Consider the following 24,891-nt stretch of genomic DNA (forward strand, 5'->3'; position numbering starts at 1 on the left):
TATTGTCGTTATTATCAAAATGAATGTTTTACATATATATAATCAATTCACAAAAAATAATTAATTTTGATTTAATAAATTCTATTTAAAAACTAATAAAAATGTAACTTATAATATATAAAGAAATAAATATACAAATATGTATTTTTATTTTTATAATTTTTCATTAAAATGACTTTATCATAAATATTTTATATTCATAATAAAACATATGTTGAATATTTTTGTTTAGAAATTTAGTATTGAAATTACAAACAAATTTTGTATACATTCAATAGCTAATTAAACATTTAATCAACTAATGAAAAATCTGAAATGTAGCAAGATTATAATATATATTTATTATATAACAATTTTTTAATTAAAACGAAAATTTAAAACTGCGAACATATAATAATCATTAACAAAGGAATAACTTTAAGTTATGTTTATACTCGTTTTCAATAAAATTAAGATTTATGTGACTCAATTACAAAAAATTAGACATTATTATTAAAAAAAAATTACTATAAAATATTAGTAAATTATTAATATATATGATTAATGTATTTATAATTTTATATTTATACTAATTATATGTTATATTATAAAATCATTATATATAAAATTATTATTTATAATATAGTTAACGAAAATTTTCACAAAATGTTTGTTTTGCAAACATTTAAAAGCACTCATTATATGAATTCAAATCGTTTTTAAAATGTGAGCGCACATGTGAATAACGTATTAGCTCAATTTTTAAAATATTTATATTGTAATAATTGATTTTTTTATACGAAAATATCAAGAAATTATGTCTAAAATATTAATAAGCTGCGTGATGCAAATATATAGACAAATAAATCTGTGCAGTTTTCGTTTAAAATTTAGCATAACTGTATCATGTTAAATTTTAATATACTAAAGAAAGATACAATTTTACTATTTTAATAAATAAAACTTTTCTAAATACAACTCTTTTTTAATGAAATTTAGATTTAAAAATAATTGAGTTAATTGATTAAAAAAAGATATATATTTAGCGTTGTTTAATTTTTAATATAAATTACGATTATGTTAACGAAAATAAATAATTAAAATTTGTAAAAACATTTCTATCAAAATTAGATCTAGAACCTGTATAAATGCGAATGTGGTCGTTATATATAAATAAAAGTAAATAACAATGGAAACTGCAATATTCGCCCAATAAATTTTGTATGCGCACGTACCTCCTCTTATTACCTCAGTACATTAAATTGTCTCTACTCTTTAACATTACTGTACCAGTCTATATTATATAGGTAAGCCCAAGAAAAGAGGGGGTTATTTTTGTTCTTTCTTCGCGGTTAGTTGTTAACTGTTAAGTGAAACGGTGCTGTAAATACGGCGGTTACATTGGCTTGTCACACGAAGAAACGAGATGCCTAGCCATTGCTTTTGCCTGGCCACTCAATTTTTTGCACGTTCACGCCGACGGGGACGAAAACAACAGCGCAATAGCTCCATTACGTTTAATATATTTATTAGCAGTCGTATACCGGCTTCAAGCACGCAAGTTCAAGGATTCTCAAATACAAGGACAAGATCGAAAGTAGAAATCCTTGTCATTAAATTATAAAGCCAGTGAGATTTTCGCATAATAATCAATGTACGATTGTAAATTTGCACCTTGATTTAGAGGAATTGAGACCTATAAGGTCTAAGACATTAGGACTTGGAACGCATACAGCGCATTTTTTTCTTTGCAACAACTTCGTCCAATTTAAGCATTTTTAACTACTGCGCGGTTACCTTTGAGAGGGTCAGAAATAGTATAGCACAAAACAATTTATAAATATTTAGTTTAAATTAACCGGGAGAACGAAGACAGAGAGAAAAAAAATTGTGTTTGATCGGCGCTACCATGAGGAAGGATGGTATTAGTGGTCAAAGTCTTGGAGTTGTTGTTGCAGCACAAGAGGAAACAGCTAGCCGCTGCCGCATTCGTAATGATATGACGCCATTTTACTAACCTCTTGCGATTGTTCGATACTACAAACCCAAAGAGCCCAGGGCAATAGTTGTAAAAGAATTGTTACAAGAAAATTATCAATAAATCCCTTTCAACGGATAATTAATGTTTAATAAGTAAAGCAATAGAATCGAAATCTTTATTAGTTATTTAATTGTTACGTGGATGGCAATCTAATAATCGTGGTTGCTGCTTATAGCCTTTTTATTGCTTATTGGAGTAAAAGTTGCAGCTGCCGAACTATTAATACGTAAGGTGTGTATGAAGTTTAACTTTTTAAATACAAGACTTCTACGTAATTTAGAATTACATGAATACTTTTCGTTATTATAAATACTCTATTACACACGTTAAAAATGTTAAGTCTATTGCTTTCTTAAAAGTTTTGTGTGATCGTTTTTTATTGAATTATTATGAGAAAGCCAATTCAACCCAAAAAGATCTTTATAGAATTACTTTTTATCAATAATTTTTTTGAGGCCACACGTTAATCTTTACAAAAACAAAATGAATTATATTTATAATATTTTTTATCCATTATAATTTTAATAATTGCTTTTTAATTTTAATATATTTTTATCGAAGATTGATTTGATAAATACTCAATAAATTAATACAATGAATTATTTAGCTTGTAAAGAAAAATAATAGAAAATGGTTATATTAGACATTCATTTTTTTAATATACTTGAAATTAGCTTTCTAATTTATTAAATATTGTTCAAATAGAAATATCTTCATGTTGTATAAGAGTCTAGATTATTAATATCAAATTTTATATAACATTAAAAGTAATTTTACAGCTCTATTGTTTTATGTTGTAGATAATAAGTGTAAATTTATTACACTATTATGGAAGATGAAGATAGTGAAAATGGGCTTGTGGATACATGGAGCTTATGGGAAGAGGCATATTATAAAGATACAGTAATTGATACATCATTAACACAAATAAATAACTCAAGTCTTTGCTTTAATGAAATAGAAAAGAATAAGGAAGATTATTTCTATTCTGCTTATTCCTGTGAGTCAGATAATAATAAAAATTCTAATACAAGTGTAAAAAATGTAATTAAAGGATTTAAAAGAAATATGATAAAACATACACAAGAAAATCAAACAGATTTATTTGATGATATATCTATGGAACGAGTAAAACATAGTAATGATACGATAAAGGAAGTTAAAATGATAGAAAGAAAGACAAAAAAAATGGCAGAGTATACTCAATATTTAGGTCTTCAACCTACATTAACAAAATCTGAATGTACTAAATGCAATTCCATGGAAAATAATTCTTGTACATCCAATGTAAATCAATGTAATTGTTCAACAATAATAACTCCACTGCAAGAAAATATTAGTACTCTTGAATTATCTCTAAATAATGGTTCCAAATTATCTACTAATAAGTCTGAATCATCTTCGATTATTACATGTAAATTTCAGTCTACAAGTAGCACAAATATACCACCAAATAGTAATTCTGAAATACCATATACTAATTATAGACAATCATTTAGTTGTAGTTCTGAACTTCCATCTACCAATAGTTATGAACTACCATGTAGTAATAGCTCTGAAATACCAATTAATTATAACTTTGGATTATCATCTACTTATACATCTGAATTATCTTCTACTACAAATTCTGAAATATTACCTCTTTCTCAAGCATCAAATTTCAAAATTACAAGAAAAGTTTATTTATGTGCAGCATGTGAAACATACTTTGAAAATTGGAATCTGTTTTTGCACATGCGTGAAGTACACAACCGTCATATATGTTTATTTTGTCTTGGTATGTTCGGACAAGCAGAAAGATTATCTCGTCATTTATCAAAGAAGCATAATATTCCAGAAGTATCATTTCATTCTGTAGAAGAATTTTATAAAACTTTTAAAGGTTCTTGTTATATTGTCTGTTGTTCATGTGAAAAAATATTTTCAGAAACTGATAATTTTTATAATCATTTTTGTTCACTGCAACATAATCAAACTTCTGAATTATGTTCATTACATAAACAAGTAGGAACTCATATTAGAACATGTAATTTGACTACACAAAAAAATCATCAAAACCAACAATCAATGAGTAATATAAAATTATGTAATGTTGATTATTTGACTTCAAATCCAACTATAACTGGTATTCGAAGATATTCAAAAAGAACAATAAAACCTAACAGGTCAAACGATGATGTTTATTTATATACTAAGTTAACAAATGTTCGTGCTAAACGAACTAAAATGCAAAATACATCAGATATTAATGAAATAAATAAATGTATTAATTCAGAATTTCAAGCAGATAATTTTGATAAATCAGCTATTGAATCTCAAAAACTTATGCATGATTTAATAGAAGATACTGTTGCTGAAACTATCATGGAAGTATCCAAATTTAGGGAAGATTTAGGTAGCAATGTGAGTAACAAATACCAGAGCAATATAACTCTGAATAATAATAAAGCTATAAATGAAAATAAATCATTAAACAATGATACTATTAATAATATTTATGATAATGTCACCAAAACAATTATGGAAGTATCTTGTTGTAAGCATAATTATATTAATATATCATATGCAGATAAAGTAACACCTATCAAAAATAGTACAGTGAACATTCCAAATTGTATCATAAGTAAGGGAACAGTTGAGTCTTCAAATCCTAAGAACGAAGATGATGTAAGATTAAATGAGGTTATTAGCAAGTCTGTTGAAATTAAAGACATCGATATGGACGATAAGTTATTCAATGATATGCACACAGATTCCAATTCAGATTCTAAATCTCAAATAATTAATAGTCCTAGCAGTCCTACAAGTAGATCTGTATTTAGCCCTATTTGTGAAATACAAAATACTTCAATTAAAACTAAGAAAGATTTGAGAAAATCTGGATTGAAGAGTAAATCCATTTCAAATATTACACCTCTAACAGACAGAAGTTTAGTTATTAAAATTTGTACTAAAAATAATTCAGTGTTTTCCATTAGAACCCCAACACTTGAAACAAATTTAACTGAAAATCATGATAATTCTAAAGAATCTGAAGAAAACAATAATGGTGAAGTTTCTAATGGTAAAGTTTTAATACACGAAGAAAATGATAGTATTAAAGATAAATTTTGTACAAACAAAGAAAATAACGACTCTGGCAGTGATAATCTGGTTTTGATTGATAATTGTGAAGATGAAAATAAAATTCATAACTCAACAATTGTGTCATATGTTAGTGATGAAGATAAATCCAATGTGACTGTAAATAACTTTGAGAATCATCGAGAAAAGAAGATAGAAGAATCATTTAATTTACAGGATAAACAAATAATTAGTACAGTAACTACCAGTACTGAAAATACTGATGGAATTTTATTAGCTGGAGAAGAAATTCCAATGATTGATTTAAACGTAGATGGCCTTTTAGAAAGTATGAATATAGAAGATTTATTGAAACTTTGTATTAAAGCTGTATGTGCAATTTGTGTTTATTGCAATCATGCTCGACACATAGCTGTTAATGGCAAGCAATTGTGTCTTCATATGCTTACAGAACATAGATTTCAACCTCAACATCCTGCTGTAATTATACATCAAGAACAATTCATAGCAAAAATTAAAAAATGCTTAGAAGATTTAAAATCTTATTATTTTAATCTAGATTCCTATAACAGTAAAGAAGGCACTTACAATATTTCAACTGTAAAAGTATATGAATGTTTTCTTTGTCGGTTTTGTTCTTCTATTCACAAAGAACTATATTTACATAATAGAAAAATGCATCAAAAGCCAATTTTAATATGTATAATGTGTAAATCAACATTTTGTAGCTATAGTGAGTTATTATGCCATTTATGTCCAGGTGTATATGCTGCTAACATTAATGTTCAATATCGTTGTTGTCTCTGTTCACTAACTAATCTTCCATCAGCATTTAGATTAATGGTTCATTTACGCAAACATCATCATGCTTGTGATGTTTGTTTAGAATCTACAGGTAATCAGCAACGTTTATCAAATCATGTATGGAAACATAAATTACACCATCTATGCTATAGATGTGGTATATCTTATCGAAATAAGCCTGATATAACAAAACATCTTTTTTGGAAACATGGAACTGAAAGTGTGCTTTGTAAAAAATGTTTGCAAAAAAAATGGCCTCATATCTATCATTTTTGCATTCCACCCACAGCTTTTTCTTGCGAAGAATGTGGATTTAGTTTTTCTAAAGCTGTTGCATTAAAAGTGCACAAAAGAATTCATACTGGTGATTTTCCTTATTCTTGTTTTGAATGTTCTAATAAATTTATATCAAAAAAATTGCTAGCTAAACATGAACAAAGTCATAAAGAACCCTTATTACCATGTCATAGTACATTATCAAATGTAAATTATAAACAAATATTAACTGAAGAAATTCACATTGATGTTTGTAACATGAAAACTAATGAAGAGGGTAATACAGTTCTGAATTCTGAAATTATTGTTAAAGAAGCAGTTAAGAAAGTAGTAGATGTATATGACTTGCCACCGTTGAATTTATCTTCTGATAGTGATAGTGAAATTGAAGATAATAAAATTAATAATAATAAATTTGATGAAATATCGAACAAGATTGAAAAAGAATCAAACGATAAAATTGAATCAACATTTAATGCTAAAGTTAATATCGATCTTAATACTGATATTATTGTTGAAGTTGAAAGAAATGAAGAAGAAAAAAAACAAGAAGAACAGATAATGGATGGAATTTGGGATAATTTTAAATCATATACAGCAAGTTTAGAAAAGCAAGACTCTTCCAGTATGATTGCAATAGAATCAGACTCTATTGAAAAGGAAAAACAAGAAAATGCAAAATATAAAGAAAATAATGATCCAGAACATTTAAAACATCTAGTACTGGCTGATCATGATTATTGTATTATATATTCAGATAAAGTTGAAGAGTCTTGTAATAAATCTTCCTCAAAAATTGATGACAATATCAGAATCAATCACAGTTCTGATGTAAAATTAGAAATAACGTCATCTAATATAATAAATAAACAAAATATGGAAAATGATTATATTAAAAAAAAAAGTAAATCTTTCAAAAAGAAAAAACAAAATGTCAGTACATCTTCCAGTGATTCTTCGAGTGATAGCGAATCTAGTAGTTGTTCTTGTGGAACTAATTGCAGTTGTAGTAGTTCCTCATCTAGTAGTAGTTCCAGTTCCAGCAGTAGCTCAGATTCAGGAAGTTCTTCAATAAATTTGCAACGAAAGTTAAATACAAATCGAGAAAAACATAAAAAAGAAAAAGAAATAGTTAAGCAAGACGAAAAAGTTGAAGTTACAAAAAATATTGATGAAGCTTTAGAAATAATTGAAAATAATGAAATAGATAAAATTGCTGATTCATTAAATTCAATGCAATTCGTGATAATGGAATCTGATCTTGATACAAGTGAAACAGAAACTGATGAAGATTTTTATGACGAGCAACCTCAACAATTAGCAAATAAGCTATTAGCAGAAAAACGAAATAAACTAATGTTAGTTACTGATGTTACCACAGCTTCTATGAATTCTGGCATATCAACCCCTGTAAATAATGGTGTTATTGATACTGACACAACATTGCATTCATCTGCTCCATCAACACCAGCTCACCATTTAAAAAAAATATCATTAAGAAAAAAAATTAAAACAAGAAAATATAAAAGGGATGAACATGGAAAAGTTAGAAATCCTGCAAAAACTATAGCATCGATAAAACTGCACATTCCAAAATTAATGTACCAAAAAAAAGAATATGCTTCAAAACCATCGTCTGTAAAAAGATATTCATCGTCTAATTTTACAGCTAATCAGTCAGTATTTGAAATGAATAAAATGATGGCTTCTGAATCATCAATTATAAATATGTCTCAAAATATCAGGGGTAGTGGTTCTGAAACTGATATAAAAAGATCATCCAAAAGAAAACGTGTCCCAAAACGTTTTTATGGAGATTCTAGCGACGAAGAAAATCATAAACAGCAAATGTTAAAATGGAGACGAGTTGATATACCAACACCAATAAAGCCTCAATTACCATCGACAAGTAGAAACATAAATTATAAACAAAATCTTCAACAGCAACAACAATTACAATTACAGCAGGAAAAAATATTACAACAAAGGTACAAAGAAGAAGAAGGCAATGAAAATCATGTGGTTGAAAATGAAAGAATGTTAGTAATTACAGCTTCTGGTAGTGACTCAAATGAACCAGTAGATACCAGTAGTGACGCAAATGATTCAAACAATGAAAGTGAAAATGTTATGTCACAAACACAAATACATTATCCACAGCTTCATCCACCAAAACTTGAACGCGCGAACAACTTATACTGTTATTGTCAGTGCCCATACGACGAGGTATCTGAAATGATAGCCTGTGACGGGGATGATTGTCAAATCGAGTGGTTTCACTTCGAGTGTGTAGGAATTATGGTGCCACCCAAGGGTAAGTGGTACTGCCCAGATTGTCGACGGAAGTTGGGTATACCGGATGACGTCGATGACTTCGTTAATGGATAATAATAATAAAACAATGTTTATTGGACTAATAATTATTTTCACTACGTATTTTAACAGAACTCAATTAGAGAGTAATGCTTGTAATGAGTATTTTAATACTCCTTCAATATTGCTTATTACGCTTTTTAAACTAAAAAGTAAGAAAATATTCAGAATATAAAGCATCCGAAGCATTACACAGAATATATATTCAGCGTTCCATGTTGATATTTTTCTTATTATTGACATAATCTCAAACGCGTTTGTATATAACATTTGTAAATATATCTTAAAGTTTATATGATAATGAACAAATTAAGTTTTTGTGTAAATTTCTATGTATTTCTTAAAATGATACATCAACGTAAATTTATATATTATATAAAGCATTATATAATTACTTACACAATTACTTGCATACAGACATAGTCTTGTACATGTGAACAGTAGGAGGGCTGAAAAAATTGAGTAAAATTTATTTTTAATGTTATACAATGGAAAAATGTAACATATTAAAATTTGATTGAACTTTTTAATCATAAAATATGTGATTAATAGTAATAAAATTAATTCAACTACTTGATTATATTTAAAAAAAATTGCTAAGTACAACAATTACAGGATTAATGAAATGCTTAAATTGAAAAAAATTAATTTTGCAAACTTTATGCTACTGAGTTATAATTGGAACAATATTTACCAAAAATATTACTAAATATTAAAATGTTTTATAATCTATGAGTTAATTCATTTTTATTATTGTGGCCTAACTCTCTAAGCTTAAGGAAAGTTTGTAATAGAATTATAAAAACAGTAATATATAATTCTGAAATTTAATTTCTGATATATTTAATGGATTGCAAATAATATAATATGTAAAAAACAATATTAATTTTACAAGCTAATTTAACAAATATGTTTTATCAGGTGTAATAAAAATATTAAGTTTTTTAAAAGCATACATATGTATTCATGTGGATAATAATTATTTTGAAGTACATTCTACTTTTACAATTATGGAAGTAAAGTTATAATGAATATATGTTGAACATAATTATTTTTAATAAAATAGAATACATGCAGATTCTTTATAAAATAAATGCCATGGAATAGTAGAAGTATAATTATTAGTATTTGTTTTAAGAAATTAGATTTATTAAGAAACAAAAATTTTATGAAATTTAAGTATTTATAAAATCAAAATATATAATTATAATATTCAATCGATAAAACCATTAAATATATCTGAAAATATATAAAAGAACTTCATCTCAATGTTTTTCAAAATGTCAGCCGAAATCCTTCAATGTGGAAAATCTCTACATTTCACAATTCATCTATAAGCAGCGCCATCTATTAATATTAAGATAAAATTAAAAAGTTCCATCTACAGAAAATTATTACATTATTTAAGAAATACCTAATAAATTATAAAATTTATATGTACTGTTATACTCAATTTTGTCAAACTTTGTCGCAAATTGATTCAAAATTATTTAACTTTCTTTACTGCGTATAAACTTTAAAAATATATTATATAAATAATTTTAAGTTTTAAGTATTTATATTTAATTCAAATAGAGAATATTTATTCCATCCTTTTGCAAATAACTCTGTTATTTTAATTTTTTAGCTTATTTATAAAATGTAAGAATAATATTTTAATTAATAGATAGTTCAAATCAATTTCATTTAGTGTTTAAAGTATCATTATTTTAAATCTTATATAAACTTAGAGAATTAGACTTCAGGCATTATTTGTGATTTATGAATTAAATTAAAAGGGTAATAAAAATTAGTGTGGTGTTTCATAATATTTGTGTATATAATTGCAAATAATCAGTACGTATTGTTAAAAATATATTCTAAAATTAAATTCTTCAATAATTAAAAAATAAAGTTGCTTTGATCATTTTTATTACTCGTAAGATGCTAATATATATCTCGTAAAATATGATTATGGTATATAGAATATAAAAAACATAAAATCAGATAATTATATTTGTTATGATAGTAAATTAAAAATGTGTATACTATAATTTATTTGACATTGTAGAACACATCTTATATAATTTAAAGAATCTTTTATATTTAGTAATAACTGGTATTAAATATATTTATGAAAATATGAAGATTTATAGTTATTATTTTTTTAAATTTACATTTATAACTAAGTTCAGAGTTGTGATGAACTGTTTTAATTTAATTTGATAATTTTAATGTCTCTTCCCGTAAGCATAATGACAATAGTGAAGTTTTAAACATATCAATAAAAAAAAGGTTTATTCTATACCTTGAGTCCAAAAATTATATGAACTTTAGACATTTTAAAGATGAATAATAGTCTATATAAAACTTCTAATGAATAGACTTTAATTTAAATATCGTGAACTGTGTGAAAAATTGATTAATTAAAAATTTTTAAAATAAAGAATATAATATTATAAATGAATGAAACCTTTTATAAATAACAAAAATAAGTTTTAGTATCAATACCCAATTTTTTTTCTATTATAAAAATAGAAAATATGGAATGTAGCGACAAATTTGTATGAAATAGTATAACATTTCAATACACTTTAAATATGATTATCATTTTTAAAACTCAAGTTTTTGAAGTTATTGTATATAAAATTCTATTTAAAATTAGTATTTTTTACAAATACTCAATTAAAAAATTATTTTTAAATACATAGAATTTATAATTTAAATATGTATATTTAATATTCGTTTAAAACTCTTTCTTCATCTGTATAGAAAAAGCTCCATCCATTTGAAATCTTAGTTATCATTTTAAAAACTAAAATTAAAAAATTTCTTATACTCTTCACAATCTTAAAAGTAAAGTCTAGTTAACATTGTATTAGTTCTGATATAACTTTATTTTTTAAATGCAGTGTTTTAAAATATATATTTAAGTTTTAAGTACTCATATTTTATAAATTTAAAAGTCGTGGCAATACTATTTATGATTACTATTAAAAAGATTTTTCTATTTTTGACTCATTGTGAAAGTGTATACCATAAAAGATAAAATAACAAAAAATTTTGTTATTTAATTTTGTACTTAAATTTCATTTAAAATAATTCATTGTTTCATATATTTTGTTTATATGGTATATCATACAATTTGATTTTTTAAAATAACAAGTATTGAATTTAAACAAAAAATTTAAAAATATGGACTAATATAAATGTCACAAATAGCTGTATATAAATTAAATTTTTTTTAGCAAAAATAAACATATATATCTAATTTTATTTTAATTTTATACTGAAAATTATGTACTGTAGCTATTGACAAAAATAAAATGAATTTTTTAATTATATCAATTAATTATATGAATTTATACAAGAACTTTAGATTGTTAAAAATAATTTGTATATAAATAAATTCTATAATTAAATCAAATAAAAATTATAAAAGTTTTTAAAAGGTTTTAATTTTTTAATAGACATATTTACCTGATGTTTATATTTTATATATTATTACAAATATTTAAAAACTTCAATATTGTTTTATTTACTGCAATAGATTATAATAAACTTTAGTACTTTTAATATAAATTATTCTTAACAAATAATTTCTCTACATTGTCAGTCCTCATTTTCTTTGTCAAATTGATTTTTACGATATTGACAGTAAATCTTTATAAGACACACGATGCAAAAATACGAATACATTATCATCAAAAACAAAACTGTTCTGTTTCTTTCAGTAACTTGGTATTATTTAGTCATTTTAGTACTGTACGAATGTTTCTAACTAAATTTATTAACATGGGAATATTTCATAATGTTCTGTTTCAAATAATAAATATAGATAAGTATAGTATGAAAATATTTACAATTTATGCTTTCAATGTGTTAAGCACCAGTAGTACATTTTATTTTTTATAATTAAATATTACAAATGAATGTAGATTTTGCTGAAAATTTTTCAATCAAATTTTGAAGTATTATGTATTTGAAATAATTTTAAGTTTTTTTTATTGATAAATAATTATTTTATAATATCTCACAATAATATAACAATTTATTAACTTGATGATTATAATTTTCTATTCTTTGTTCAAATTCATTAAATCATTAATCGTAAACCCAATAAAATTTGAAAAATCACCATTTCTGAAATATAACATTTTAAAAATTTTCTTGTTTTCATATAGTATATTATATACTTTTAATGTTGCATTGAAATATTCAAAGTAAGTCAGAAATAAATATATTTTATTTTTTAACTTGTTATAACTGTACTAATACTATTAAGATTTATAACCAATATTTTTATATTCAAAATAATTTTTATATTCGACTACTATAAAAAATTTTTTAATTTAAAGTGAACTAAAAATTAGTGAAATATAGCTTTATAATAATTATATCAAAAGTATTTATTAGTTTTAAATATTATTAAAAATATTTATAAAAATACTAAATATATTAATTACTTATATGAATGTTAAAATATTAAATGTGTCAATATTAAATATCAATTTATTTAAAAGTTTCTGATTATGAAATAATTCTGTAAGTAAAGAATTATGTACATAAACATATGCATAATATAAACTTCTATAGAATAAATACATATAATTAAATATAAAACTTTTGTGATCATGTCAAATTGAACGTGCATTAAACCATGTATATCTCTGTGTGTGTCTGTGTATTTTAATTTATGATAGCTTATAAATATTATAATTCTGATTAAATCTTAAATTATTTCAATAGCTATATTAATAATTTTTATATATTGATTTTAAAATATATAATCATTCAAATGTAAACATAAAATTCAGAAAAGACTATTAATACATAACAAATAATACAATGATAAACCAGTGAATTATATTAAATTGATATAAAAATAGGAATTTAGTGATTAATTGATATATACACACTTTTTTAAATATAATAATCATACGACGAAAACATAATTTATGTTGAATATAGATAAAATTAAAAATTAGTTTAATAATATATAAAATACAGTCGAACATATTTCATAAGTAAAATTGAAAAATTCTATTGTCAAAAGATAAAAAAAATGTAAATTAGTGTATATACATTATATTAATATATTTTTACCTTTTATAGATATAAATAAACTTACAATAATTTACATGTTATTTAATATTTAGACTTTTACCAAATAAAAACTTAATCATTAATAATTTTAATATTTCGATGTTAATAGTACAGTGCGTGTATGCACAGAAAGACAAAATATGTATCTATTTTCTATGTAAAACATGTATCTATTAACATATATTTATACAAAATTTTAGAATCTTTTCTTAGTAGTCAACATTAATAAGAGATAACGCTTCAGGATTATTTTATTTATCATATATTACGTTTATAATGTGATTCCTTACTATATTCATTTTTTATCATGTTTAAACACACTAATTTATATGTAATCATAGAATTATTTTACTTTTACGTTATAAGAAGCCTCTTGTATTATTCAAATGCCTCTACTTGGTTTTATTCTAATGAATAAAAGCCTTCATATAAAGTATACAAGTAATTTCCTTATTTTATAATTGAAAGAATTACAATTTTACTACAGTTTACCGATTCAATAATCCGAAAAAAATATGGAATGATAGTTTGAAAACAGAATGTTTATATATATTTACATATATATATAATTAATAAAACATTTACGTACATGTATAATTAATTATATAATTTATATAAAGTATATGTATATATATATATATATATATATATATATATATATATAAATTGTAAACGTTAATAAACACAATTTTAATGTGCTGATTTATTGGCATATAGTTTCATTGGTTCAATTTTATGTATATAACTTACGTTGTCAAATGATGCTTATTGTAAATTCAAATTTGTTAATAACAATTTAATAAGTATTACTATTAATATAAGATTTTGTATTATAAATTTTTTATTCGCGTATCTTATGTATATTAGCAAATAACAACTAGCTTAAAAAAAAAATTAAAGCATGTAAGGTATTCTATTATTATCATCAATCATTCAAACTATAGAAAAAACGTTATAGTATATAGAGTATTTATTATATAGAATTCATATAAATTTAATATGAGTAACTATTTTGTCTTATAATAAATCCTAAATTATTGAAGTAAATCGATACTTGTGAACGAAATTATTCGATTTTTACTTGAGTCATATTCTTAAAAGTGGTTATATTTAGGTATATATTATGAATTGATATATTTTTGTTATTTTGACATTAACTATTTATTTGTTGTTAGTTTAATTATATAATTAATTATTACTTGTGTTACATGTATGTAAAATCTAAAGGCATACTATTAAACAAGTTCTTCGAATATTGCATTTTTATTGTGAGTGATTAAAGTTTACTTAGTATCGTATATTTTAAAATTTCATACAATTCTGCATTTATTTCATTATTTAAAGTTTCATGGTAAATAATCGATTACAGTTTTTGAATGTATTTATTATAACTATTTAATCATAAATATTTATCCAGGAAATATAATCACGCTGAATCACTTAATACATAACTACTTTTTATTTAATTTAAATATATTATTATAGTTTATAATTTCTTATAATAGAGGTTTAAATTATTTATGAATAATTTTAATTCTAATCATATGCATTCAGAATATTTACCTATCATTAAGTTTTTGTAACTTATAGATTGTCGAAGTCATATTTTTTCTCATAATTACATTTTCTTTTGATAAATACATTTCTAGCACAAATAAGTTTTAAAAATTTATTAAGTTAAATCTCGTAAAAATTTTCTTTTATAAAATTATATGAAACTTTTTATTATAATTACTAATTAATATCCAAGTGCAAATAAGGTTTTTTTGACAATCGAGATTACTTGGACACGCGAACGCACTTAGATATTTCTCTAATGTAAGATTTCAGCAAATGCAATATATTCATTATTCATTAAAAAACTATTTTTTTTCATGTTTAATGAATCTATAAAAATATATTTTTAGGTTCTTATAATTAAGACATAAGAATCTAGTTTTTTAAAAAAGGAAATTTTGAATAATTTTGAATAGATTATAGTAAAGCTTAAAAGCATAAGAATCGTCGTATATTCCATAATAAATAGTTTATTATATAAAAAGAAATAATTTTTATATATTTATGAAACATTTATAAAAATTCTGAACAGGTATGTTTTAATAAATTAAAATTTAGTTGGTTATATCAAGTCAAAACATTTAAAAAAATTTGTTTTAATTTATTTACATAATCTTCCTTAAATACTTTTAATCGATAACTTTTTTATAATAAAATAATTTCATGAATCAATCATTATAATATGTATCAATTATTACGTGAATTGAATGTCACAATATAATGTTAAATATTTTCAAAATATAGCCTGAAATAAATAAAATAAATACAGAAAATTATTACAAAAGGAAAACTTGTATAAAAATTAATTTTATTTTTAAAGATAATCTAATAATTACCAATTAGTTAAATATATAAAATTGATAATATGAATATAAATATATAAATTTGATTCACATAAAATTTATAGTAATAAATTTGTTAAATTGATAGTTTTATAAATGTTAAGTAATTCTAAGAAAATGTATAATTTACATAGTAAATTGTATAATAAAATAGGAAATAATTGTTATCTTTTTACATATAAGCACATGAATTTAGCATATTTGAACATTTTTTATATTAATAATTGTGTTTAAACAAACATTCACAACTCAAGTTTAAGAAGTTAAACATTTGTATTACTAACTTCATTGTACTCATGAAAATTAGATAACGTGAAAATACAAACGATCAGTTAAAATATATCTATTTAATTTTTATTTAATTATTTTTATGTACATTTTTCTAAAATGAAATAATTGATACATAATTTTTGAAAATATAAATATTATCGATTTCTTAAATACATGTACAAATGAATTGCAAATAAAAATGATTTAAAGTAATGCTCATGTTCAATATTTATTTATAATTAATATTTATACATACTTATTGATAAAGTAAATAATGAAGTTTATATAAGTAATTGAAGAAAAAAATATATTAGGTATATTCCAAAAAGAATTGGATTGTTATTCCAAAAATTTACTACGTTATTAAATACTAGTTTGATTAATTGATAAAATTATAATACATTACCATTAAAATTAAGCAATTAAATGAAAATATTGAATTATTATATAAAAAAATTATAAATATATAAACGTATTCCTGTAGGATAAACATTTCTTGATATTTATAATTACAACACACTATATTAATCGAAAATTTTTTATTATAATTTTTTATTTAAATATATAAAATAAACTTATATTAAGTAAACTAATGGATAGTTTTTATATTACAAATTTTTATTATTTAATATTCATTCAGTAAACTATTGAATAAAATTTTCAAATTATTTAAAAATTTTTGATATCAAAAATATTTATACCCATTTCTGTTGTTAACAATTAGTTAAATTATTAAACTAAAATGCTTTTATTAAAACTATAGAAAATATAGTATTTAAAATAATTCATCTAAATTTGTATAATATAAGTAAATATTTATTTTATTCTTTTTATTAAAACATTCTTAAATTTAAATTTCTATTGAAGTACTATCTATTTAAATTATAGATATTCTGTGAAAGAAAATTTAAATTCTAACTAAAATGTTACACGATGACAGTATACATTATAATATTTTTATTGCCGTGATTATAAAGAAGTATTAATCATAAATAAAAATTTTATCGTTTGAATTTTCTCTAACTGCAGCAACTTTGTGGTTTTGGATCCATCTTTGATCTTTTCGTGATAAATACACGAATCAATTCTTCAGCAGATGTTGGGTGAATGCCAACAGTCGATTTCAAAATAGGGAATGTTAAGTTAGATCTATGACAAAAATGAAAGAGATATAATTGTGTGACAATTAAAATATTGATTAAGAAATTTTCATAAACATACTTTATAGCTGTGGCAAATCCTTGAATAACCTCTCCTGCATTAGGCCCAATAAAGTGCATACCAATAACTTTTTGATCATTATTTCTCAAAGTAACTACTTTTAAGTAACAATGACTATTATCTTTTTGAGGTATGAAGAATTCTGTTGGTTTATAATAAGCATGATAAATTTCAATGTTATCTTCGCCATAAATTATATTAGCCTGCTCTTCACTTAAACCGACACATCCATATTCTAAAGGGCTAAAGACAGTTGTTGCAATATTTGTATAATCCATAGTTTCTGAACTATTTGCAAATAATCGTTTAGATAATAATTTTCCAGCGTGAATTGCTACTGGTGTTAACTCAGGTTTTTTCTGTAACAATTCTTATAATAAATATCTTATCTCCAAATAGTTAAAAATTAAAAACTCACATGTAATATATCTCCAACTGCATAAATATGAGGCACATTAGTTTGTTCATCTACAGCATCAATTTTATCATCATCAGGAATACAAATAACACCAGCATTTTCCAATTTTAAATCTTTCGTAAGTGCTCTGCGACCAATGGCAAACAATACTGTATCATATACATCTTTCTGAACTTGACCTAGCTAAATAAAATTTACAGTAATCGTACAATTGTTAAAAATTAAATTAAAATAAAGTATAAACTAATTTTTTTATTTGTAATTGTTACTTTATCCACCCAATGTACAAGAATACCATCTGCTTCTTTTTTTATTAATTTTGGCTTAGCTTGATAAATAAAATGAACTCCACGTTGCTCCATCTCTTCAGCAATAATATTTGCCATTTGTTGATCAAAACCTCTAAGAATAATAGAACGTACCATTACAGTGGTATTATATCCTAATCCATTTAAAAATCCTGCACATTCTAAACCAATATCTGAATAATACTTTAGGAAATATTCTAATAGATTATGTTCCAAAATCTTTAAATTCAAATAAAAAGGATACATCCAGCACCAACAATAAGAGTTTTACCTGGTGGTTGACTCAAACTAAATATATCATCACTGGTGATACCATTTTCAATTGCACCAGGAATATCTGGATATTTCGGTCTACCACCAACAGCAATTAAAATATTTTTAGCAGTTACAACATTTTCTTCTCCATTTTTCATAATACCACCAATAGTATGTGGATCTTTGAAATAACCAAGTGCATTGATATATTCCACTTTTCTATAATATTAGTTATATTGTGAACAAATTTATAAACAAAATAAATAACAATTAAAATTATAATTCTATACTTATTCTTAAGATCCACTCTTGTAACCCAATTTACAGACTTAATATGATTTTGTACAGCAACTGATAAAGCCTCCCAATTAATTTGAACAGATTTAATATCAGGTATTACCCAACCAAATGCTGCAGCTTCCTAAAAAAATAAATATCAATTCTTTGAACTATTGCTCAATTAATTTATACAAGTTTAAAAATATTGATTAAAATATTTTTTACATGTACAGCTTCTCCTAATAAAGCTGCTTGATGCATTAATTTTTTAGGTATGCACCCGACGTTGACGCATGTTCCACCTAAACCCCATTTTGTTCCTTTTGGAGATGGCGTTACATAATCAAAAACAGCAACACGTGCTCCAAGTTCTGCTGCTTGTTTGGCTGCAGCCAAACCTCCTGAACCTCCTCCTAGTACAACTAAGTCATACATATACTGTTCTTCTGAAAAAATATAGACTTTATAAAAATATTTAAATACCAAATTTAATAATGTTATATTATTTTACACTTTAATATATGTATATAATGATAACTGTTTTATACTTTTCAATAATATTTTATTTTATTCATTGCTTATTTGCCAAATAATGGTAAATATAAATTATAAAACTATTAAAATAATTAAATGATTAAAATAAAATTAAAATACAAATATTAAAATAAACATATTTGTGTTGTAAATGGATGACATAAAAAGTAATCATAATTTTCTTCTTTTTGTAACCTCATCTTATTTTAATAAATTCAATTATAAATAAAATAATTGAAATTTAATTATATTTAATCATTTTTAAATTGTTTTAAAGTATAATAAGGAATGGGAGGATTTCAAAGTATAAAATATAATTCATAAATGTATAAATAACAAAAAAAATTACTTAACATCTACCTTGAATAATATACTTATTTTATTAATATCTATTCAATAATTTATAATGTTATCAACTTAATTAATATCAAATAACAATAGATTTGTAAATAATGCCCAAAATTTGATCAACTTAATTGATGATATAACTGGCCACGTACATTAATAAAGTAACAAAATGCGTAAGTAAAATCAATATATTTACATAAGCAAGTAACGTTTTACTGTTAAAGAAAACAAAGTGAAAAATGCACATATTAAAATACAAAAATAACTTACTAGACAAGTTAGTGCATATAACCTGAGTGTAGGTATAGTGTCTGGATATTGTACAAGCTAAATTAATTATCTTAACAGGAGGTCTACGGAATGATAGCACAAAACTTGGTAAAAACAGTAACGTTGCCATGATATAGCTTCGTCCATGACTTGTAGAATAAAGCTAACGGTTAGAAAAAAGAGAGGGGATAAAAAGCGCGAGATAATAAGAAACGAAGGAGGGGGAAGAAAAAGGAAGAAAAATTAAACAAATTTGTTTTACGTTATAATTTATATTAATATATTAAGTCAAAACCATATTCGAAAGTTATATGTTACAAATTTTAAAATATAATGTAGAGTATTTCAAGTTCAAATATTCACTAATTCTCAAGTACAGCAATGTAATATACATCTTTATTACATTTACACTATATATTTATTTATCATCGTTCATACGATTTTACCTATCAAGTTTGATGGTAGTCGAATATTATAATTATCCTATGAGATTTTTTACTTTAGGTAAAAGAGTTTGACAAACTTTATACTCTAGTATCAAATTATTACTATAATAAAATTATTAAATATTTTTGTACAATTGTAATTATTGATAGAAATTGAAAATGAATATTCGTTCAATATTTATTACCGGTTGCAATCAAGGTTTGGGCCTTGGATTGGTAAAATATCTTGCATTATTAAAGACACCAACAGAAAAAATTTTTGCAACTTGTCGAAATATTCAAAAAGCTACGGTGAGTTTTAATTAAATTTAGTATAAAATTTTAAAAATATATTCGTATAAATTATATGTTAATATAGCTAATTAATATCATAGTTACATAATAATACATATATAAAACAACTTTATTAAGAAATACGTTGAAAAAACTATAGTATTAGACGGTTGAGATATACTTATATACTATCTAATACTTACCAATAGGCGGCATATTTCTTCTTCTTATTTTTATTAAAAAGTTTAATAAATATGAATGTATAAGGTACGATACTAAATTATAGTTAAAAATGAATGTAGTATTTTAGTTTTGTTCAAATTAAACATTACTCATAATTAGTGATTAATACAATTTGCAATAATCCTGGTGAACTGATCTTAAACTGTTTAATAATATTTGATCGAACTACACCTTTTTTATAAAAGATATAAAGTAACACTTATAAACCTATGCTTTAAACAGTTAAACTGTGACTGAAAAGTTAAACCGAGGCTATATAACATTCCGACCTTCAAATAATACACCGCCATCTATGTGTAAAAGAAATCTAAAAGAACATTATAGGATCACATCATTTTTCTTTTTGAAAAAATTCTGCATATATATAATTAATGATGAAGTATTATCATGAGTTAATTTAGCTTTCTAACTTCAACGAAATTCATTAAATTAATTAAACCTAATATTTTTGTTTTGCAATTTCAATAATGCATACAATGTATGTGTTCATAAATGTAATGATATATATATTACGAAATATATAAATTTGTATTACAAATTATAGTATAAAAATAATATATAAAATAATATAAAAGTAATATTTTCATAATTTATTTGCAGTACTTTATCTAAAATATTACAGTTTTCTGAACATAAAGTTAAAAACAATATTTGTAAATTTGTAAATAGATGAAAACCGAATTAGTTAAGTTTTTTTTATAATAAATAGAATAAAAATAATGTGAAAGTTTTAAAAAATATAATATTAAAATTACTGTTATTACCATACCAATGATAAATATAATAAATGTATTTTTAGTATATATATGACCAAACGGACTTGTTCATATTTTCTTAAACTGAAATTAAGAGAAATATTAAATATTTTTTTAAACTATGATGAAAAAAGGTATTTTAAAAAAATGAAAATATGAATTATTTATTAATGTATTAATTAAAGATAATTTTATTGGAAATATTGAATCTTGAAGTGTGTTGTTTACCTCCGCCTTGTGAATACATGTATATGAATTTTCAGCTTATTTTTGATAAAATCAAAAAGGGGACATGTTCAAACTAATGAACTGTAGTATGCTTTTAAAAATTTGACTTTGAAAGGATGTATTAATTCATTTCAGGAAGGCTAATCACTATTCTGTAATGATAAACAATCGCAAAATCAAATCATGCTTTTGGGGACAACTGTACAGACTATTTTTATCAACTATATGAAATTATATTTAGACGATAGTACAAGAACACACTTCACTTTAAGTTAATAATTATGATAATAAAAGGGCTAAAAATATTTACTATAATTATTTAACTGTATTATATTATAATACAGAATACTGTTTATTAAAAATATTAACATTTAGATTATTGTAGATGTAATTGTAAGAACTAGAAATGTTTTTCGTGAAAAATATGTATAAAAGTACATATAAAAATAGATATAGGTACACAGAATATTATAAAAATATTTGTCTATACTTTCATTGCCTAATTGATATCTATGTACATAAATGTAACATAATTTATGCACATCTATTTTGATAGTAATTATGATTATACTTTTCATTCATAGCTTATTATTTCTTATTAATATAAACACATAAAATACATCTTATGTATATTAAATGATATTTATTATATAATATACTATATGCATACGAATAGCAATAGATTAACTGATTATACAAGACTTTAAAATTTAGTTTAAAATTTTAAGTAAATGCATTAATACAATATTTGTTTCTTTAGAAATGTTTTGTTTCCTTTTTTATTAAATATATTAATATAACGGGTAGTGATTACATTTTATTTAATCACAAAGAAAAATATTAACTTTTAGATTTAAATAATATAAAAATACATAAATTAATAAACAAATACAAATAAAATATACAATTTTTGTTTACATTAAACTAGAAAATATAAAATTATATATTTTTTAAACAGTTTTGATATAAATTTTATTGAATTTTTTTTTCAAAACAGGTTCTTGACATCTTGCAGTTAAGCAATTAAAATTTATACTTTTCGCTCCTAAATTATGGTTATCTGCTAAAATTCGATAACATAGATATTAATTTTATTAATCGATATTATCTATTTAAAACTTAAGGGAACTTACAATACTTTATTCCTTATTATTAATTTATCGTTGTATGTTACATTTGAAAAATATAATTAATAAAATTTTATTTTATAATCATTTTAAAATATTTTTAGAATATTGTTGAAGAATGAAAAAATCTGTTTAAAAGAATATATTTAATAATTCTATATATTAAAATGTTTTTTATATTATACTCTTTTTTATGAACTATTATAAATTAATAATTTAATTTTTCATATTTCATTCGATGAAAAAACAATGAAAATATAATTTTTTTTAAACTATTATTATTAAACTTTTGGAATGCAAAAAACTATGGCCTTATTATACTGTCATCTTTATTATTATACGTATAAACAGATAACTTTATACTTGCAAGTATACTTTTATTTAGTTCATGAAAATATCTATATACCATTTGTTTATAAATGAAATTAAATTTTTAAACTTTTTGTTCTGACAATTATATTTAATGATCCTCTAATATGAAATCTAATAATATAATATTTTTAAAGTTCTTTTAATATAGTATATTAAATTATATAATTTTATTATAATTATATTATATAATTTATTAAAAATATGATATATAAATGTTTGAAAAACAATTATTATAAATTGAAAATGTGTTATATAGTAAAATTAATTATTATTATATTTATTTTTAAACTGTAATTTTTTTCAGGAACTATTAAATCTTGCTAAACATGTTGAAAATATTCATATATTTGAAATAGGTAAGATTATTTATTTTATATTTTTAGTCAGTATTTCTTGAATGAAAAAAATAAATAAAATTCTGCTTAAATTTAGAATTAATATATTGTAAATATATTATTTTTAGACTTGAAAAATGTAAATGAATATCCCACGATTGTGAACAAGGTTAAAAGTATTGTAGGTGATGATGGTCTTACAGTATTATTTAATAATGCTGGAATGTCTACTAAATTTACCCGCCTTCCTTTTGTAAAAGAAGAACAACTTTTTGAATCTTATAAAATTAATACAGTTGCACCAATTCTTTTAGCAAAAGTAAATAAACTCACTTAATTACTGAATCCATTTTTATTCGAAATTATGTTTTTGAATAATGTAATGTTAAAAAATGTATAGGAGTTTTTGCCTTTACTAAGACAAGCATCTATTAATCATTCAACTAAAAAAGGTATGAGCTTGACCAAGGCTGCTATAATCAATATGTCATCTATTCTTGGAAGTTTAAAAAATAATGATATTGGTGGATTTTATCCCTATCGCTGTAGTAAAGTTTGTATTATATTTTACTTAAGTAATAAATCAAGTTTTAAATTTAATACTTTTTATTATTTTTAGGCTGCTTTAAATGCTGCAACAATATCAATGAGTATAGATTTAAAAAAATATAATATTTTAGTAGTATCTTTACACCCTGGATGGGTAAAAACATCTTTAGGAGGACCAAATGCTCCAATAGATATAAAAACTTCTGTTGATAGTATTTTTAATACTTTAAAATCTATTTCAGAAAAAGATACAGGTTCTTTTTTTCAGTATGATGGTAAAATATTACCCTGGTAAATTTAATATTTTTAGCTCAATTAACTGTTATTTTATTTTATAACCCCATGATAAACCATTGTATTAAATATAATAGTAATAAATAATGAATTGATTATCTTTAGTTGCAGTAAAATAAAATGAAAATTAATAAATCATTTTATTTATAAATTTAATCAATACTTTTTATTGTATGAACTATAGTTTAAAATATGTACAATTTCATATACGTCGATGGTACTTTTTTTGTAACATAAATAAAAGGGATTGAGACATTTTTGTACACATTCTTTGAAGGCCAAATACATTTGTCCTTGTTTAATTAATTAAGTATATTTGAAACTA

At 22.8% G+C, this 24,891-nt stretch overlaps 3 protein-coding genes across 7 annotated transcripts; 2 read left to right on the top strand and 1 right to left on the bottom strand.

The window, feature by feature from the left end:
* Positions 1–1,317: 1,317 nt before the first annotated feature.
* MESR4 (misexpression suppressor of ras 4) lies at positions 1,318–8,887 on the top strand. The gene is made up of 2 exons (XM_011496683.1): positions 1,318–2,251; positions 2,821–8,887. Exon 2 carries the CDS (start codon positions 2,849–2,851, stop codon positions 8,570–8,572), a length of 5,724 nt encoding a protein of 1,907 aa, XP_011494985.1. The 5' UTR covers positions 1,318–2,251; positions 2,821–2,848; the 3' UTR covers positions 8,573–8,887.
* Positions 8,888–17,253: 8,366 nt separating this feature from the next.
* Positions 17,254–20,883, bottom strand: Trxr1 (Thioredoxin reductase 1). Of its 5 annotated transcripts, none has more exons than XM_011496689.1 (8): positions 20,867–20,883; positions 19,018–19,235; positions 18,804–18,934; positions 18,503–18,732; positions 18,220–18,431; positions 17,951–18,133; positions 17,533–17,891; positions 17,254–17,460 (listed from the first exon to the last, which is right to left on the bottom strand). In XM_011496689.1, exons 1-8 carry the CDS (start codon positions 20,877–20,879, stop codon positions 17,331–17,333), a joined length of 1,476 nt encoding a protein of 491 aa, XP_011494991.1. In that variant the 5' UTR covers positions 20,880–20,883; the 3' UTR covers positions 17,254–17,330. The 5 variants fall into 5 exon arrangements, with proteins under 5 accessions (XP_011494991.1, XP_011494990.1, XP_011494989.1 ...); XM_011496688.1 differs by having other exon boundaries at positions 19,018–19,238; XM_011496687.1 differs by having other exon boundaries at positions 19,018–19,253.
* Positions 20,272–24,615, top strand: sni (SDR family oxidoreductase sniffer). Its single transcript, XM_011496684.1, has 5 exons — positions 20,272–20,681; positions 23,693–23,744; positions 23,852–24,042; positions 24,124–24,276; positions 24,343–24,615. The coding sequence occupies exons 1-5, from the start codon at positions 20,550–20,552 to the stop codon at positions 24,565–24,567; spliced, it is 753 nt and encodes a 250-aa protein (XP_011494986.1). The 5' UTR covers positions 20,272–20,549; the 3' UTR covers positions 24,568–24,615.
* The last annotated feature ends 276 nt before the right edge of the window (positions 24,616–24,891 follow it).

Source organism: Ceratosolen solmsi, unplaced genomic scaffold (genome assembly GCF_000503995.2).
Source record: "Ceratosolen solmsi marchali unplaced genomic scaffold, CerSol_1.0 scaffold29, whole genome shotgun sequence".
Taxonomy (NCBI): Eukaryota; Metazoa; Arthropoda; class Insecta; order Hymenoptera; family Agaonidae; genus Ceratosolen; species Ceratosolen solmsi.

Bases quoted from the DNA above. Each gene is read 5' to 3' on its own strand.
- Trxr1 (XM_011496685.1), bottom strand. From the start codon at position 20,074: ATGGCAACGTTACTGTTTTTACCAAGTTTTGTGCTATCATTCCGTAGA. The intron at 18,733-18,803 runs GTATAGAATTAT...CTAATATTATAG, and splicing joins AGAGTGGATCTTAAGAATAA to AAAAGTGGAATATATCAATG. The intron at 17,461-17,532 runs GTATGTTTATGA...TTTTTGTCATAG, and splicing joins GGATTTGCCACAGCTATAAA to ATCTAACTTAACATTCCCTA.
- MESR4 (XM_011496683.1), top strand. From the start codon at position 2,849: ATGGAAGATGAAGATAGTGAAAATGGGCTTGTGGATACATGGAGCTTA.
- sni (XM_011496684.1), top strand. From the start codon at position 20,550: ATGAATATTCGTTCAATATTTATTACCGGTTGCAATCAAGGTTTGGGC. The intron at 24,043-24,123 runs GTAAATAAACTC...AAAAATGTATAG, and splicing joins CACCAATTCTTTTAGCAAAA to GAGTTTTTGCCTTTACTAAG. The intron at 24,277-24,342 runs GTTTGTATTATA...TATTATTTTTAG, and splicing joins ATCCCTATCGCTGTAGTAAA to GCTGCTTTAAATGCTGCAAC.